This window comes from Dysidea avara, chromosome 1 (genome assembly GCF_963678975.1).
Source record: "Dysidea avara chromosome 1, odDysAvar1.4, whole genome shotgun sequence".
Classification (NCBI taxonomy): Eukaryota; Metazoa; Porifera; class Demospongiae; order Dictyoceratida; family Dysideidae; genus Dysidea; species Dysidea avara.
In genome coordinates, this window is record NC_089272.1 from 50,997,494 (window position 1) to 51,016,122 (window position 18,629).

The window sequence follows — 18,629 nt, forward strand, 5'->3', positions numbered from 1 at the left end:
AGCTCACAACTGCACTGTTACTATTGTATCATATACCAAATGATCCAATGGAACATGGTACACACATTATTCAGAGGTTTGTCATCCTGCTGTATGACAGGGCCAGTAAATGTGCAGATTATGTCATATAGGCCAGCTTCTCTCCATATCCATGATTCAGGAATTGCTAGCATTGGCTGCTCTCATAACATGGCCTCCCTGACTCTCTCTGTTATTCTAGAGAGGCCTTGATTGATGAGATATGCAGATCCCTTTGTGAAAAATTTTCATCAGGTTTTGTCAATATGGTCTACCCAAGTCACTGCTGTGCACAAGAAGTATGCACTTAAAATACACAACATTGTGCTTGATCCTGGGATGTACAGTATGTGTTCTTACCTTTAAAACTTCTTAAATAAATTAAAGCATATATGAGAGAACTACATGATTGCATAAAACATCAGATAAGTTCACAAATGATGAGAGTCTAAGATAATTCAGTTGCTAATAGTTATACTGCCACAACAGTGTTCTCGGTAGACATACTACACACAGAGTGTGTTTTGGCCATGTCTGCTATACCAAAATAGGTAAATTAGTGTAATTCTATATCATAATTATGGTAGAGAGTCCATGTTCAGTTTGTCATTTTCTTTGTTTATTGTGTAATTAAACATTAATATTTTGTTAGTGTGGTTGAGTGGGCAGAATCTATCAAAGGGGTGTGGTCTGCATTGGCCCAATATCCAGATTTGTTTGTAAGGTGATCCTCTACCTCTGTGATAAATTTGGTGCTTTTATCACTAAATGTACAATATTATTGTTATATGTATTTTTCAGTTAATCTTTAAGTTACAACCTTGCAGTAATTGACTGCTCTATTAGAGTATCATTGTAGTGTATTTAATCTCCCTATTCTATGTAGTCCACACAAATTTTACACAGGCTGTAGGACCAGGAGTCCTTCAGACCTTCAGCACTTGTTCTGTAAAGCAATGTAAGTAAAGCAATGTTTTGGTTCCACAAGAAGTACTTTGAGAATATAAGTCACTCTCTAGAGTTCCTATATCCATAGATACATGAAATAAACAGGGAGAAAACATCCTGATGGCCTGGCAGACTCTTGTAAGCATTCAAGGGTAAAACAGGCTGTTCTCGTAGAGTCATGGATTCTTTTATTCTTGCTGCACTTTTTCAAACGCACTTTACACTGCAGCCTGGAATCTCAGCTGTAAAGCTATATAAAGAAAGTTGTTGGTACATTGTGGCTATTGTTCTGCAGAATTGCAGCATTCCCTTTTGTCCCCTGATTCTCTGAGGCTGTTTGCGATGTTCTACTATCTGTTGCTAATAAAAGCTTATCTAAGAATCACACTGTGACTTTTGCCAAGGTTGCAGGCAACAATTTGCAGTCATCCCGTGTAAGTTATTGTAATTCCAGGCTTGTATTATTGACTGTGCAGAATAAATTCCTGGCTTCATGAGCAGGCTTGTGCTATATGGAAAAGGTTTTTGATGTATGGACTACCAGATAAGCAACTATCAACCCAGCCAACAACTAATTGACCTTTCAACTGGTTGATCCATGGCTCTTGATCATGATTCAGTTTTGCAGGTATTTGTTCGCTATCTTCAGAAAGCTTTAACCTAAATTTTATGCTGATCTTCCTGGCTATCTCTCTGCACCAAGTACCCTTCCTCTCTTATCATCATTAAGCAGATATGACTTGGTTTTAGTTTTCTCTGATTCAATCAGAAAACTCTCAGTGGTTTCTAATACTAAGCACCATTTTACAGCTGCTAGCCATAGGCCTTTGTTGCAAAACCCTTAACGTACTATGCTATCTGCTGAACTTGTGATTTGGATGATTAGGCAAGCAACGATATCAAAGTTAAGTGAAATTTGCCATCTATCAAAAGGTCTGTCCGCTCAATTATCTTAAACAAGCGGCTAAAGTTGCAGTATCCTGTTTTAATGCTAGATTGTCAGCATCATGTGAGACATTATTGTCAATCTATTGGACTAATCTTTATATTTCTGTTGTTTTGTGTCTGTGTATTTGTATGTTGTATGTATATGTTTGTTTTATGTCTTGCTAGAGCTCAGTAATTATAATTTGGTACCCCTGAGTATAGGCCCCGTCACAATATGTCTAAATATTATGACATCATTTCTATTTTAAACAAAGTCATATCCTATGAGTGTATTAAAAATTAGCCTAAGTATGCCATTAAACTTTTTTTCAGTGGGTTCTTCTACAAAAAAAAAACAGTGTATGTAATTATTTGGCCACTAGCTATACATACAGGCACATTTTCTTGATGACCTGCATGGATTGTGACTACAATTGCAATTGCAAGTGATTGTAATGCCCAGTAATCATGATTATGCAATTAATTACATTCTGTGTATATTCTGAGCTGAATACCTTCATTTAGAAAGGTTTGACAGTCAGTCTTTATTTCATGACATGAGGCTATAGCATTACATATGTTACAGGTTTGTTCTAAGTAGTGTTGCAAGTAATTAATTGTGTAATCAATATTAATCACACAGCCTACTTCAATCACATCCTGTACAAAATCTCTAATACCAGCATATAGTATATAGCTAACTTTTTTTTGGAAACATTTAACATTTGGTTAGCTACTGTATGTTACATAGCTTGCCTAGTGAATGTTGCTATTGGTAACTCTTGCCGTAAGCCAAAATTATTAAGGTAAAATTTCTCTAATCTGACACCATCGCTAGCTAGAATCCTCTCTAATCCAACCAAGTTGTCATATACCAACACTTTTGTATAGAAAACAACCTCTGTAATTTGACACCTCTGTACTCTGTAATCTGCAACAGTCAATCCCCTAAATTTAGTAATGCTTTGTTTTTTTACCTTTGTAATCTAACAGAGAATAATAGCATTAAACAAATAATTTTAAGCAATGAAAGCATACAATAACAGAAAGCTATAATATCAAAAATTAGAAAATGTTTTGTGTTTCATTTTACTTGTAATTCATTGCATAATCTGACATGATACTAGATATTGTACAGTGTTGGATCACAGGCGTTACTTACTTAATAATCCAACAACATCCAAAATCTATGGCTCCCATTGAGATTGTATGACACCATAGTAGTGGTTGCTAAGCAACCACAAACAACTTAAATGGCGTTTCATTAGCTAGCAGCTGTTGTCATGGACTACTGTTTAAGAAGATTGCTGACTTTGGCTATGTGCATACACTTCATTGCATGTTTAACATGAATTTCTGAACAACACACATTATTATGTAGTATAATTATTGATTAAAGATGAAACATAGCCAAATAATTGGAGATCACTGTAATGACTTCCCAGTGGAAGATGACAGAGATACTGTATTAATTTGCTACATTGTAATACATATTCAATGATATATCAAGTTGAAATAATAGCCAGACACAACTGCATGCATGCATGGGTCATACGAGTGTAGAACAGAAGCATGTGTGAAAACATGTTTCTTTAAATCCTTGAAATGCAAGCAAATAATATTATGGTCTATATTAGTGTAAAGGGCAAGTCATTATGTATCATCTCTCCTTTATTATAGTATTGAAGGATTGCAGACAGTCAAAGCAGTAATATTGCTATACATATAGCTACTCTGTTATGGTTGTAGCTATTACTCAGTTTAGTTATAGCTATACACAGCAGCAGCAGCAGTAACAGAAAGATACTTGTGATAGCCATAGCCATATGCAATATAGTGGCATGATCCACTGGAAAAAATTAACAATATGTAAGCCACCTAGCTGAAGCAACTGTGTGGATGTATAACTTTGTTTAGATCGATAACTGCACCAAATATCCTTTATAGTTTATATAAATCCTGCATCTACAAATTTATATACAGAACCTATAAATAAACAATGAGACTGCAGCATTAGGTCAACTGAAGTTGGAACATGACACTTAAAGGAATGACCAGAACTGAGAACCTATGATTCACAAGATAGCATGCTGAGTATAGTTACTGCGTAAGTAAGGAAACCAAATACCAGTAAATACACTGTCATATGTGAGAATGGTTACATGTGCAGCTGCCATGCACGTTAATCTGCTAGACTTGCCATAGCTATAGTACATGTATCCAGACATGTACGTCATGTGGCAAATGTGCTGGATACTAAATTCATTCAGTGCAAAACTCTCTAACAAAGCAATCACTACAGGCTACTTCAGTTACTTTTTGCATGCCAGATATTAGCTATACCAGACTCATGGGACCAAAGTTAACAGCCCTCAATATTGAATGGACCTGATCAAAAGTTAATTGTGCAACCTTTTAATTCATTAGACCACCCTCACAAATATTCATCACCCTATCAAAAATAAGCAGTGTGCAGTTTTAATTTATTTTATGCCGCCCTCATAAATATTTCACCGCCCTCATAAATATTCTGCCACCCTTATCAAAAAAAATTATTGAGCAACTCATTATAATTTCAGCACCTGACTTCACCCACATCACCTTCAGAAAAAACTACTCTCTATACCATAAAAATATATCGTATATTTTGACACAAATACTACACCATAATAGTCGGGGATTTGTTTCTTGCAGCTTCATTTTTCACGTTGCGGACCCTATTATAAGGCTGAAAAATAAAACATTATATGTATTGGTGACGTTATGACCCACAATCGACCTTTACATGTCAGGCTATAAAAGAATTCGAGTGATCTCTGAAGTGTCTTTCCACCTATTAGGTGAGGTGTCGTAGTGGTCTTGGCAACCGGCACTTGTGCTATGCTGCACAAAACCGCAGCCAGTGCAATATCTGTATAAAATTATTGCACTGCGGTCGGTGCATTATAACTTATAATGCACTCGTTGCGGTCTAAAAAAATCGCAACCAGTGTGTTATAAGTTATAATGCACTCGCTGCGATCTGCAGCAATGCAATATACAAATTATTGGCACTGGCGGTGCCTTTGAACTGCCCACGCAGAGTGGTACATATTTTATATATGTAATACTTACTCAAATATACATTGGCTCTTTCAGCTGATCTTGTATGTTTTATTTGAATAATACCTTATATATAATTCAGTGTTAGATTTCAGATAAAAGCTCTCTTAAATTAATTCTAGTTGTTACTTATTCCTTATAGTATCACTCAGGGCTCAATGCTGGTAGCATGCATCCATGGCAAAAACAATGGGACCACCAGTTATACAAGTCACTACCAGTTAGGCCTTGAGGCACTCAATGAGAACCTGCCAGAGATTAAAGTGGAAGGAGGTAAGCTCTTGCAAGTCAAACACTTAAGGTCATTGTATAGAGAAATATACTATATCACAGTATACACGTCAATTATCTAAATCTCAATTATATGATAATCCAAATTTCAATATAAGACTTTAACTTTATATACCAGTTCCACACTTGCAAACTTATTTAACATCAGATGACCCCTGTGTGTCTGTGTGGGTGGGTGTGTGAGTGTACCTGGCTCTGCCGTGTGGTGGAGACCAGGCAGAGTCAGTGGACTCCCTTGCATTGGCCTTGCAACAGTTGCAAGCCAACAAGAGGGCTCTACAATATGCATACACCATATTTTGCACAAGGCAGAACAAGTCTCTAACTCAGGTTGCTGCAATTGTCTATGGCCTATCCACCCTCCTGGGTGTCTGACCTAAATTTCAAAAGCTTGTAAATACACTGTAGGTTAATCAGCATCCCCCAGCTAGTTGAGTTCTCTCTGCTAGCCTAAATTTAACAGCTTGTAAATGGATTATTCAGCATCCCCTGGCTGGGTGAGTGTGTACCTTCCATGGAGGGTTAGGATGGAGATGATGATTTCAAGAGAGATGATGGTCTCCAGACAAGCAAAGGTATGTGTGTGTTTGCGTGTGTGCAAGTGTGTGCATGTATGTAGTATAATGTCATTGTATAGATCTGTTGTATGTGCAAGTTTAAGTGCAAATGTATCTACATAATAATATTTGGTGTGTGTATGTTATAGCATGTGTTATCACAAGGTCTGATATACATTCTAACCTAGGCTGAAGAGTTATCAGGTTGCAAGTGGCAGATTTGATGACTTGGTTGTGTTGGGCTCCATTGACATGGACACACTGGTGGAACAACATTGTAATAGTTTGGCTACGGACTATGAGAGGCAAACTGTTGAAGAACAAAGGAAAATAACTACATATTAGGGATCGTACAAAAACAGCCAAGCTGTAAAGAAATAGTGCAGCTTTGGTGAAAAGGTTGTGAAATCAAAGGTGGCAGCCAAGAAATGGCTATGATGTTAATTTTAATAATGCATAGCTACAGCCAATATTAAAATTAACATCATAGCAACCATTTCTTTTGATTTTCACCCAAGCGTATGAAGGCTGCACCATTTTTTTGCTGTTTTTGTGTGGATTTTGATTCTTTTTGTACCTTGATAAGCCCAAAAACCAGCCTATGGCTGACTTTGGGAGGTTTGTTTTTACTCACACTTCTTATCTACACAGACACAATGATAATTACTGAAGAAAACTTGTAAAATGTACTTTATTGCATGTTTTGTTCAGTATTAATTTGTTAATTATTATTGTATATACAGTACTCTTATAGAGTGCACATTTTTGAAGACTTCTAATAGAATGCACATACATGCAATGTTCTAGAACAACCTGGTAGATCTATGAAGTTATAAATGTAGAAGGTGTACATTTGCATTTTTTGCAAAGTGTGTGAAAAGAAATTGAAGCCCCTATAGACCCCTACAGCTTGAAAAGAAAATAATGAAAATTTGTACATTCATATCTCGCAAAAGGCTGGTGTGAATTTAACTTAATTTTCTATGCAGTCTACCCTACCTGGTGGGCAGCTATAATGCAAAAATGGTGTACTTTGGACAAGGGGTGATGAAACTATGCATGCATGAAAATGCCTTTTTTTTCTTTCTGTGAATATAATATACCTGCAGTGTGGCGTGCTGGCTTACTTGACAGCACGACACACTATATGTGTCTTGATTATGATTCACATGCATTATCAAAAATCCTTTTCTTACTGTATTATATGGCTGTGGGAAACAATCACGTGGCTATCAAATGTGATCACTGTAATGACTGTATCCCCTACCACTTGAACCCTGAATGTGCTACACCAAATAATTAAATTTTGGTACTCTGTTCCCTTTATGAAATCTATATCCACCCTCACACTCATTAAGATCTCAAAGCTACAACCTACAGTGGAATCTCTCTACAATGGAGACTTTAGTATCCAGGCCTGTATTTTGCTGTAATGTACAAGGGCAGATTTAGGGGGATGCAGAGGGTGTTGAAGCACCCTTCCCCCTCTAAAATTTTTGTATGTGGTAGCTTGGAAGTCGCAGAACAGGTGTAATTGCATATTAAGAATAAATGAACAATGAAAATATGAGAAGAACAAGGGGCAAGGGCTAATCTCTTCTAGGAATCAACAAGAGAGATAGATATTAAATTGAATCTGCTAAAACTCCAATAGAACAGTCAACTACTCAAATAGAGAATTTACCATTAAAATCCTTCTAAATTATAAGGAAGAAAGACCAGTATGTGAATCTCTTATTATCTCTAATTGACCTGTATGCTGTTATCTCACCATTGTGCCAAACAATTAGCTTGCTATACAAATTCATTACTATATTCTGAAATCTGAAGTTAAGTATACATAATAGTACTGAGATATTATTTTTAAGCTGTATAGAGATATGTAGCTACAAATTTTATGCTTGGGTAGAAATGCTTCCCTAAAACATTTATACTAGTGCATTTTTAAGCATCCATTAAGTTACCAGGGCTGGCTAGCTGTATAGAGTACATCTGGTGAATGCACTGTTACTTAATCAAGGTCCACACATACTCTAATTTGAATACCTTAAACAAAATGTAAACACTGTATATATAATACAGGTTTCTGAGGTTTCCAGAAACTAGTCAGGTATATATTCAGGTATTGATTTGCAAAGGCTCAGATTGAAGTACTCTTAATAGAGCAGTCACATTTTGTATTTTGCAGATGTTATCTGTAAAATTAATGTGTACCTATACAACTGTACATGCAATCATAATATTATAGTACAGATAGGCTTGCACCAATTATGCCGGCATAATTTTGAGCAAAATAGGCTAGCAAAAACATCAAGCACCTATAGCTATGCCAGCATAACATAACAATTTTCAAGATTTTAAATTAAATGCGCTTGCCAAAAATACAGCAAAAGATGAACACACTCTTAACACTGCATTTCAGTATTATCAAGAAAAATTAATGTGCAATGTTACACTTTTATTTCTTGGTTACACATTACACTTTTTGGAAATAAGATCAAGATACTCAAATACAGCAGTCACTTATACTTTAATACAGCAGTCAGAAAAGGCTGATATACCCTGATAAAACTTTCAACTCTAGAGGATTTTGAAAACATTTTTAGCATAATAGGCTGGATATTTGAGCACTGCTAAAAAGTACAATAGAAAGCATAATTGGCTCAAACCCAAGTACAGAGCTAATTGTGTTAAGTACTGAAACTTGTGATTAGCTAGCTATATACAGTACAAGCATGCACATGTGTTTGACACTATATAAATTGATATTTCAAAGAGTGCTCGCTTCAATGCATTATCGTCGCTTGCATTAATCTAACTGCTATGCTTGCAGGCTAAGGAAGCACTAGTAGGCTTTTAAATTAGCTCAGCATTATTATTGTATCCATTATATGTATGCTGTTTGCATTGTCAGCAAAGACAGCCTATTGTGCTAGTGCTAGTTTAACTTTCCCATTTCTCAGTTTTGTCATGAGTACTTAAGTTAAAAATGCTTAAGCCAACAGTGCCAATCAATACTTGACTCTATGCTACTCAGCTAGGTGTAGCTAGGCATCATGGATAGTAAGCAGATGAATATAATGTATACAATTTATACAGTATTTGCACCTCTATAATAATTATTATAAGGAAGGCATGTTTTAAAAACTATATTACATTAATAAGTGATTGAAATGATTGAAATTAAAATTATATAGTTGTGCAAAACAGAAAGAATAAAGAAAATGCCATTCATCATATATAAACATTTCTGCTACCACTGAGAAATGAATTTCTAATCTACAGAAGCTTTTAGGCACATTCTTTATGACCGAAATAATTTGACTTGAGTATTCTAGCTAGTAGTGTTAATGAATGAGTGCTAATGAATACTATCTTGCAAACTCTACAGTATCTGCAGTCATCTGCACGCACACACCCCATTTGACATGTTAGCAACTTAGCATCTTTATATATACTATATTAAGCATCATGTAATGTTAGGGCTGGGCAATGCATTGTTTGTATCGTGATAAAATTTTGTAATATAATAGTGTTGAAGAAATGGAAATTTTACATATATCGTAATGTTGAGTTCATGATAAAGCTGCAATGCTTGCAATACGGTACAATGCCATTTAAAATCCAGCTACGCATACGCAATACAAATTATTATGCACTTTAGTCAGTATCACTTAATCCTAACCCAATTCACAAAAGGATCTCATGAAATCTATCCCAGTGTAATGACAGCTTTTCTTCAACCAAGGAATTCTATACACATTTGGACTATGTTGTACAACTAGCTATATATGTACGGGAGAAACTTATGCAACTACACATGCGTGAGTATGTACAACTATATGGTATTGCAATATAATTATAATATAGTGTCACAAAAAGTACTTATTATAACCCTGATAATCAGCAGTGCATTAAAAGCTAATACAAAACTCGACAGTGCAAACAATAGAGATACATACTAATAGGTGAATTACATGCAGACTGTACAGTGATATTATTTTTGTATATTTACATACTGTAATCAAGTTCGTCTTAGTTCAGGCTATTCTTTTGAAAGGCACTTTCCATACAGCTGATGCATTTTTTCTGTGACCATAAGAGTGACCATTATCATGCTCTGCTGCATGAAAAATATGGCTGAAATTGACACATTTACGGTTGGCATTGTCAAACTGAATATGGGCTGAACCACGAACACAAAAAACGACAAACCAATCGTTGCACCCATGGCAACAGTAACCCTATGAAAAAGACATTGTTGCTGTTTGTTGTGGATTGAAGCATCCTTAAGATCCTTGCTCACTTGATACTTGTAGTAGAAATACGCCACGTATTGGACAATCTGAATCACCTTGTTGATGCTGGTAGATAGAGCAACTATTTGAAACGTATCGTAGACCTGGATGTCATACAGATGCAAAATGCAGTGACCATCTGGTAGGATTGTTTCCTTGTAATTGCCAGTAGCCACATCATAAGTTATAACAAGGACCACGACAATCACCATCGTTACAAGCTCATAAATCATATAGGCTCTAAAATGGTGCTTTGACTTCTCCTTTGATATTGCTGGCTTTAACTTGTAGGTGCAATGCATGACATATACAGTGTGATTGATGATGCATGTAGCGAACACCTCGAGGCTGACGCTGGCTATCATGAATGTAAGAATTGTGACATAGCACAGTTCTTGTGAGTCAAATGCCACTTGGTAGCGCAAAAGCTGCATGGCTACAATGGCAGCAAATGTACACGCACTGGTAATACTGTAAAGCATTAATAACTTTCCAAATAGATTACGCAGCTCTTTGAACAGCATATGAACGAATGCAATGTAACCACTGGTTACTACTATTAGTATTGAAAACAGCACTACCAGAATAAAGTGGTAATTTATTGCCCTACCGTTGGGTTTAGCACAAGGCAACTCCTTTTCTTGTTTAGCAATCACCACGGAGGTGTGGCCATCTGTTGGGGTAGTAACAATGAGACTATCAGTAATGTAGAAAATGTCCAGTTTCTCTCCAGTATCGATCATCATGATGGTACAGTCATCAACCAGGCAATATTGTAGGGAAGTGATTTGTTGGAAGTCATCACCACCACTAGCTGGTAGTTGTTGATCAGAACAGTGAAGTAATGTTACCTTACTGCCTGTAGTAAGGATAACAATGAAGAGTAGAGTAAGCCAACCCATCAACTTTTCTATCAGTTTAACAGCAATATGATTTTAAAAATAGCAGTGATTGTGAAGTATGTTATAAGATACACCTATGCCTACTGACACAAAGCTTCAAACACACAGTGTCATATCTTACAATGTATTTTGTATTGTATTAGACATCTGAAATAGCATTGCTGTGTGGTATGTGTGTAGTCTGTGTGATGTTCATAGTGTAATATAACTGTTTGCAAAGAGTATGAGAATAGTGTGTGTGTGTGTGTGTGTGTGTGTGTGTGTGTGTGTGTGTGTGTGTGTGTGTGTGTGTGTGTGTGTATGTATGTATGTAGTGTGTGCGTGTGTGTTTTGTGTGTGTGTGTGTGTGCATTGCATTGCATTAATCTGCACAACTAAGCACTGCATACAATACATAGCACACACGTGGATGCAAAATATTCTATGCTACAGCACAAAAAGCAAAATTGTAATGTCTAACAGCATCTTGGTAAAAATCATTTATCTTGCCAGACTTCCACTTTGAGTTATGACATTTATGCCAAATCACTGATGGTCTTTATGAATGTGGAGTATAGAATTTTTATTGTTCTAATTCTTCCAACAAGTTTTCCCTGTTTTAGTATTGCTGCATGAATAAGATGTTGATATAGCAGCAAAAATGTTTTTTTTTTTTTTTAAATTTTGAAATGGCGTTGTAATATTATATTGGCCATGACCCTCTTCCAGTACAGTTTTCAAAGCACCCTACACGTTCTTAACAAGACAGTGGGCAAGGTAACAAGACATGTAGGTATGATCAAGTTCATTTCAAACATGAGGTAAAATGCTAATAATGGATTCACTGATCTATGGTGATCTTGTAGGGAAGGTCAAGTGCTTCATTACTTTAAGCAAAGACCAAAGTCCCTTTTTCAGTGCAATGTTAAAAATTAGAAGTCATAAGTTTCGTCATGTTCTAGTAGCTAAACACTGGCATTCCTGTACTATCGTATGCACAATTAGTATCCAATTTTGCCTTACTGTGGTGGATCATGTGATCATTTTTGCATGTGATGCATGGCAGAAAACCACACAGGAATCTCAGAGTGCAGGAATCTGAAGCAGCTTTATGATTGGCCATGATGTATCAGAGGCAATTTCATGAACATCAGAGATAGGTACACATACATTACAGTACTGCCTAAGGCTATATGCCTCATTTTCTCAAAAATGCATTGCGATCAAGGGATACACCTCAGACCCACTACTATAGCCTTGGCGCCGCCCGCCATTTACTTTTTTACACAAGCGAGACGCTAGATTCCCCATCACGTACCTACGCCCATGCACCTTGCTAAAACTCAAACACTCCATTAGTAATGGTAGTATACCTACCATCATAGGCGACACCGTCTCCACCCCTTTCTATTCCATTTTCGAGCACAGGTCAGTTTCTAATGACAACTTCGCGGGAATAAACAAAACTCACTCACAGGGATATTACGGCCATGAGAAATTGTTTTTGAGCTCAGGAGACAGGTAAAAAGCTTTGTTGTACGTTACACTAGTAAGTCATTTCACTCGGACATGGTGTGCTTTATTGGAGATGCGATTGCCTGAGTATAACTTTTCTCTGTGAATAACAATTAGTAAAGGGTTAACCAATGGAGAGTTTGGACATGTCAGGTCACTGTTGTGTGGAATTCGTCCTATCATTTTCATGTGTAAGGCTTCAAAAGTCCCATACCGCTCACACTGTATATTTTAGCTAAACTGCATAATATTTTAGCTCCTTTATTTTCTCTTACTTTTGCTGGGACTAACAAGGGTTATCCAATGGTGAGTGTGGACATGTCGGGTCACTGTTGTGTGGAATTGGTCCTATCATTTTCATGTGTAAGGCTTTAAAAGTCCCATACCGCTCAAACTGTATATTTTAGCTTATTTTTTCCTTTTTTTTTCTTCTTCTTTCTTATCCTGCAGCTGGCTCTAACAAGGGTTAACCAAATCAACTAATGGTGAATTTGGACATGTCTGACCTCTATTGGGTAGAATTGGTCCACATTTACGGCTTCACATGTACTTTACAATTCCTTTACTACCGGGCATCACCCAATCTCAAGTGTTAAATTTCACACTCACTGGGATACTAGTTTTGTGCTTACATTGGCTGATTCCTAGATATAATCCACCTTTCTGATACATTTTTCTTCTGTAGCATCATATTTTATTTGTTATTTTGACTAGTGTCACTTATAATACACTGGAGTCCATAGGTGTGGCCTGTACAAGTTCTATAAGCCAAGTGATATGCACTTGGTGTCATGTACCTGCCACTCTGGGAGGAGAAAGGGTCTGACTATATACTCCAGCCTACCCAGCTATTTAGATGGGAACCTGGTGTTAACTGGGTAAGCAAATGCCAACTGACCATGTTTCACATAACAGGTGAAGGTCCAAGTGAGACTTCAGCCTTCACCTGTGTGACATGGTACAGCCTCCTGCAGGTTACTAGTCCTGCCTTTGATTTGCTGCAAACTCAACACCTGAGTAGTGTGCATATGTCCCAATGGCGGTTCACTAGGTAGGTGTGACTGTAGTAGCCAAAGGCTTTGCTTTTTGTGTACGTGTGTGTAGTAAGTATGTGTGGGCGTGCGAACATGCATGTGTAAGTACAGTATGTATGCTTGTGTACATTTGGGTATGCATAAGTGTGTTGTGTTTCATTAGTAACCAGTTGTATCATCTTTGGTTATAGTGAAAAATGTCAGGTGACTCCAGGAAAGATTTCGTCTTGGCCACCATTTGTAATTTCTTCAGCATCAGCACCCGGTGATAGCATGATTAAACACATATTTGATTCTGTTGAGTTGAGTGCCTTTCTTGATGATGGAAATTGCTCCGTGCTTGCAGCCCGCCTTGAGTTCACCCAAGATGTCTGCTTCATTCAAGTCTACAACAGTTTTAAACCAAGTAACAATGCTGCAAATGTTGTCAATGCTTCTGGTGGTTATAACTGGCTGATTTTCTTTAAACTCAGACCCACAACTATTAATCCAGACAACCTTCATTCTAATGTCATAGTTTCTTCAATGCTTGACTTTCCCATTGACACACTGTATCATTCTGTGCAGAAAGTGTTTGGGCCTGTTTTACTGAAAGATTCTCACTGGAACAAAACCATTGATCCTAAGCTACAAAGCTTGTTGGTTGAACTAGAAGCAGGCTTAGGCAGCACACTTAGAAAACACAACCAGTTTATTGCACTTGATGCGTCTGCATCAACCCAATCACTTGAAGATGCCAGTCTGGCTGGAATACTCACCCCAATGGATGAATACAAATTCTGGAGTGATGTTGGTGCTGTCATCAGGCACTAGGCTGTAAATAAAAGAACGTGGGCAGTACTTTCAGGAGTTACTTCAGCCTGTTGCTAACAGCTTTACTAACATTGATTCTCTGTCATTTGTGGAAGCACTAGAGCTTGTTGAAGTCACACAGGATGCACTGGATGATCTGTGGAAACAGGTTGAACATGAACCAGTTTATCCTGAAAAGCGTATGAAACACATGTCGGAAGTTATGAGTGATTCTGTTGGACGGTTTATCCAGAGAAAGCTAGGTGTTCTGGATGTGTGGAATTTAGCTTTTAACTAAAATTAGAAATAACCTACAAGTGAGTTCTTTTTTAAATTTGTGTGTGTAGTGTAGTGTGTGTATGTACATATGTATGTAGTGTGTGTGTGTGTGCGTGCATGCGTGCGTGCGTGTGTGTGTGTGCATGCATGCATGCATGCATGTAGTGACCTCCACAGCCTTCACAGTGTCACTTGATGACAAATACATCACATGATCAGGGTCACATGATCAGGGTCACATGATCAGGGTCACATGATCTTAACAAGTACTCGAGTACCAATTTAACGATCTGAGTACCAAAATCGTTAGCGAGTATCTGAGTATTTGTAGTATTTGTTTCAGCCCTGGCTTTTATATTAAATACTAGTGGAACATCCAAAATGTACACATGGCTCTTGATGCTTGTGATTGAAGTGGGTCACATCCAGGTCAGATCCAAGTTGATATACATGTACAGTACCACTCAAACGCAACGTCGTCTTGTGAGAATGTGAGCAATTAGATATAGATAACTCACTAATTAAAGGGCATGGCACATGTTTCACTCATGGGTGTTCATCCCGTTTCATTGTGTTATGAATGCTCGTGAGTGAAATGGGTGCCATGCCCCTTTACTTAGTGAGTTTTTTAATTGTTCACACTCTTGCGAGATGACATTGTGTTTGTGCTGTACTGTACAGTTACAATTATTGAGTGTCACTTCTACTAGGATGGAGTACATGTGTGTGAGAAGTGGTCATCAGCAGCAGAGATGTTGACACTACAGTATTGGAAGAACTACTCCAGTCATCCTTGGAAGGGGAAGAACTTCAGCAGCCCTAATCTGCAGCAGCTAATTGACAGACTAGAAGAGGCATTTTAGAACTGTATAGGTTCTGTATACACTGATCAGCTGTGGCTAAACCAGTCACCATTGCTTTGAAATGACCATAACACATGCACTTTATTACATAGTGCATAGAGATCTACGTATGTATATGTACTGTATACATAAGTAACGTGTGTATTCATCACGCTTATTACACTGGTATGTATTAAAATGTTTTACTATTTTGTATGACTCAATGTTTCATTTGTCATGTCATAATTGTTTTTAAACCCACTTTCATTATTCTTGTTATGTTGATGCAGGTGTTATCCCTTCGTACACTACATGAGCAACTTCTTCGATTGTTATCTTCTGAGGAGCAGCAAGAATTACAGTTGGTGTCCGCATTCACTCCTTTTGCTTGCCTCAACCCACTCCATCATAACTTATACACACAACCACTTTGGATTGCAGCTGTGGCACAGTGCACACAAGGCATGGGGCCAGCGGAGAAGGAAAATTACAGCAAAAGTTGAGCAAACTTGATGCTCATCCACAGCAGGTGAGATATGTCTGCATTGTTTACAGTGTACGTTCATACATACATAAGTATTTCTGGTAAAGGTTTTTGTGGTGGCCCACTGGGTATATGTAGCTGGTCATGTTGCGGTTAAGTGAATGCATTCACTTAGCAGCCACCTCATTAATACGACCTCTTCCTTTAAGTTCCTTGTAGTGACCACAACTAGTACATATGATCTAATAACACTGCTATGGACCTTATCCACAATGACGTCAAAGCACAAAATGGTGGCCAATAGTGTGGGTACTTTTGTACAGAGAGTATTGGGAGAGATGGCGGTTCACTATGTTAATGTTTACATACTGCAGCAAGGGGCAAGGTGAGGCATACATACTTAATTACAAGACAAATGCGTGTGGTTTTGTGTTGATACCAAAACTTAAGTCTTGGTGGAACTATTTTGCATCGCCACATAATGCTAACTAGCCCCTTATCTTTATTATCCAATAGTTCCATGTCATGAAATCTGCAAACAAACCTCATTTTAGTGATTACATACGAAGTACCCACACTAAACACGGCCATTTTGTCAATTATGACGCCATTGCGGATAAGGTCCATTGTCCTCATTAATAGGGGCATCTCATCATTGAGATCAGTAGGTGGTCCCATCAATAAATTTTCACTGTACATTTAAGTTTCTTGGTTTTCATGTTTATGTAGCAATGCCTTTTTTTTGCATAAGTTGGGTCTCTGAATTGGTAGAAGTACGTACATGAAGAAAAGGATAACCTTAAAAGTTGTTTACAGAAACTGAGTCATCAACATGTGTAGATGAAACTTATACAATGACCTAGAATCTACAAAAGTGATGTTATAGGACAGGTCAAAAGATAGAATAAAGGACCTTTTGATAGGAATTCAGTCTGTCTATAGCCAGTGAATAGCGATTAGAGGATAGGACTCAGTACAGCCAGGCTGAAGATTAGGGCTCAAACAAATAGTGGTTTTTACTATTCGAATATTCTTTATTCACAACTACCGAATATTCGAATAGTCTTTTTCACCATTGATATATGGACGAGATATCAATAATCCTGTTGTACAAGATGTCTCTTTAATACAATTCAGAATCAACATGATTTGATCATTTATGTCATAGATATGCTTATGTAGGATCAAGAATTCCAAGTATTTACACACTGATGTTACGTATTCCCTTTGAAACGAATATTCGAATACCAGAAATGGTATTCAAATATTCGAATATTCTCCGAATATTCGAATAGTAGAATATTCGTTTGAGCCCTACTGAAGATACAGCAGCTAGCAGAAGATTGGATTAAATTGACTATTTTTTGTTACTTCTAAATTACTGATATTGCTGTCAATAAATATCAATATTCTTTATTCATTGAACAGGTCTTTAGAACAGTACATATTGTGTTTTGAAATGACAACTCTCTGAAATCTTTGTTATAAATATCAAATTCCACAGTATTAGATGCATAAATTTTCAAAGACGTACAAACATAGTTTGTTCCCACTAATATGTATACTTAAGCAAAAACACAGGAATATATATCATGAACCACGATAGTGGGTTCATAATAGGGATCGCCCATGTTTTTGCATTCTTCAACTCAAAACAACCCTCTAATGGTTCTTTGCAATGAATATAGGTCCACTAGTAAGTATCGAGTGAAAAGGAAACAGTACATGCATTTTAGACAAAACTGAAATTTGCCCATTTGTTTATATACCACTTTGACACCTCAGATCAAAGGAAATCACAGGGGTATATATCACATATTTCCCTGACCACAGGGCAATATCTAGATATTGCCCTGTGGTTAGGGCAATATCATGATATAGCCCTGACCACAACTGCCTTTGATGCTGAGGCAGCTACAAAGCATCAGTTCCCTTTGAGTATTTATATAGAGATGCTTAAAGTTTTGCATTGTGGGTTTGAATTAAACATGTTGATTTAGTCAGGGGCATTGTTGTGAAGTAAAAAGAAATGAATGAGTCAGCATTGCATAGTTCAGTTACTAAGCATCACCAAATAATCATTTTTGCAATGTGGATTGTTTTTCAACAGAGTACTTTCAACTGTACGAAAAGATGCCTCAAACATTCACAACCTATATGTCTAAGTGTTTATTTTAGCACCTTAGGTAACTTTATTCATCCACAAAGTGATTATTTGGTTTAAAATGGTATCACTACAACCAGTGAAACCCACAATCATTTCTTTTTTGTGCCCACAATTTAAACCCACAATCGATTTTTGCAAACCTCTGTATAAAAGTAATGTGGTGAATGCAGGTTTGTCTTCCTTCACCTATTAGGTGAGCATGCCAGAGTGGTATATATTACTTATACCATGGCCACTCTGGATTTGCCTGATATATATGCCCGCGCCCTTGGGCCTGCGGCCCTCAGGCTTGGGCATATATATCAGGAAAATCCCTCTTGGCCATGGTATAACTATTAAATATGGCATTAGTGTTCACAATATTATTCTTCTTTCACAGGTACCCTGTATAGCAAAGTTTACAAGGAGAATCCTGGGATAAAAAGTAGCAAGGCTTGCTGAATGGATCAATGTGCGTGTCCATGACTTATTTTTGATTTCGTTTTTGGATGGAA

The 18,629-nt window shown here is 37.2% G+C and overlaps 2 protein-coding genes across 2 annotated transcripts in view; one reads left to right on the forward strand and one right to left on the reverse strand.

The window, feature by feature from the left end:
- Positions 1-18,629, reverse strand: part of LOC136268200 (uncharacterized) — a 356,730-nt gene that overhangs the window by 59,697 nt on the left and 278,404 nt on the right. The gene's annotated exons all lie outside the window — the stretch shown is intronic.
- Positions 13,845-15,505, forward strand: LOC136247331 (cytoplasmic dynein 2 heavy chain 1-like). Its single transcript, XM_066038957.1, has 3 exons — positions 13,845-14,360; positions 14,419-14,637; positions 15,353-15,505. Exons 1-3 carry the CDS (start codon positions 13,845-13,847, stop codon positions 15,503-15,505), a joined length of 888 nt encoding a protein of 295 aa, XP_065895029.1.

What these genes read in the sequence shown, in the direction of transcription:
- LOC136247331 (XM_066038957.1), top strand. Translation starts at nt 13,845, where the DNA reads ATGATTAAACACATATTTGATTCTGTTGAGTTGAGTGCCTTTCTTGAT. An exon ending in AATACAAATTCTGGAGTGAT is followed by an intron (nt 14,361 to 14,418) that starts GTTGGTGCTGTC and finishes CAGTACTTTCAG; the next exon opens with GAGTTACTTCAGCCTGTTGC. An exon ending in GAAAGCTAGGTGTTCTGGAT is followed by an intron (nt 14,638 to 15,352) that starts GTGTGGAATTTA and finishes CACTTCTACTAG; the next exon opens with GATGGAGTACATGTGTGTGA.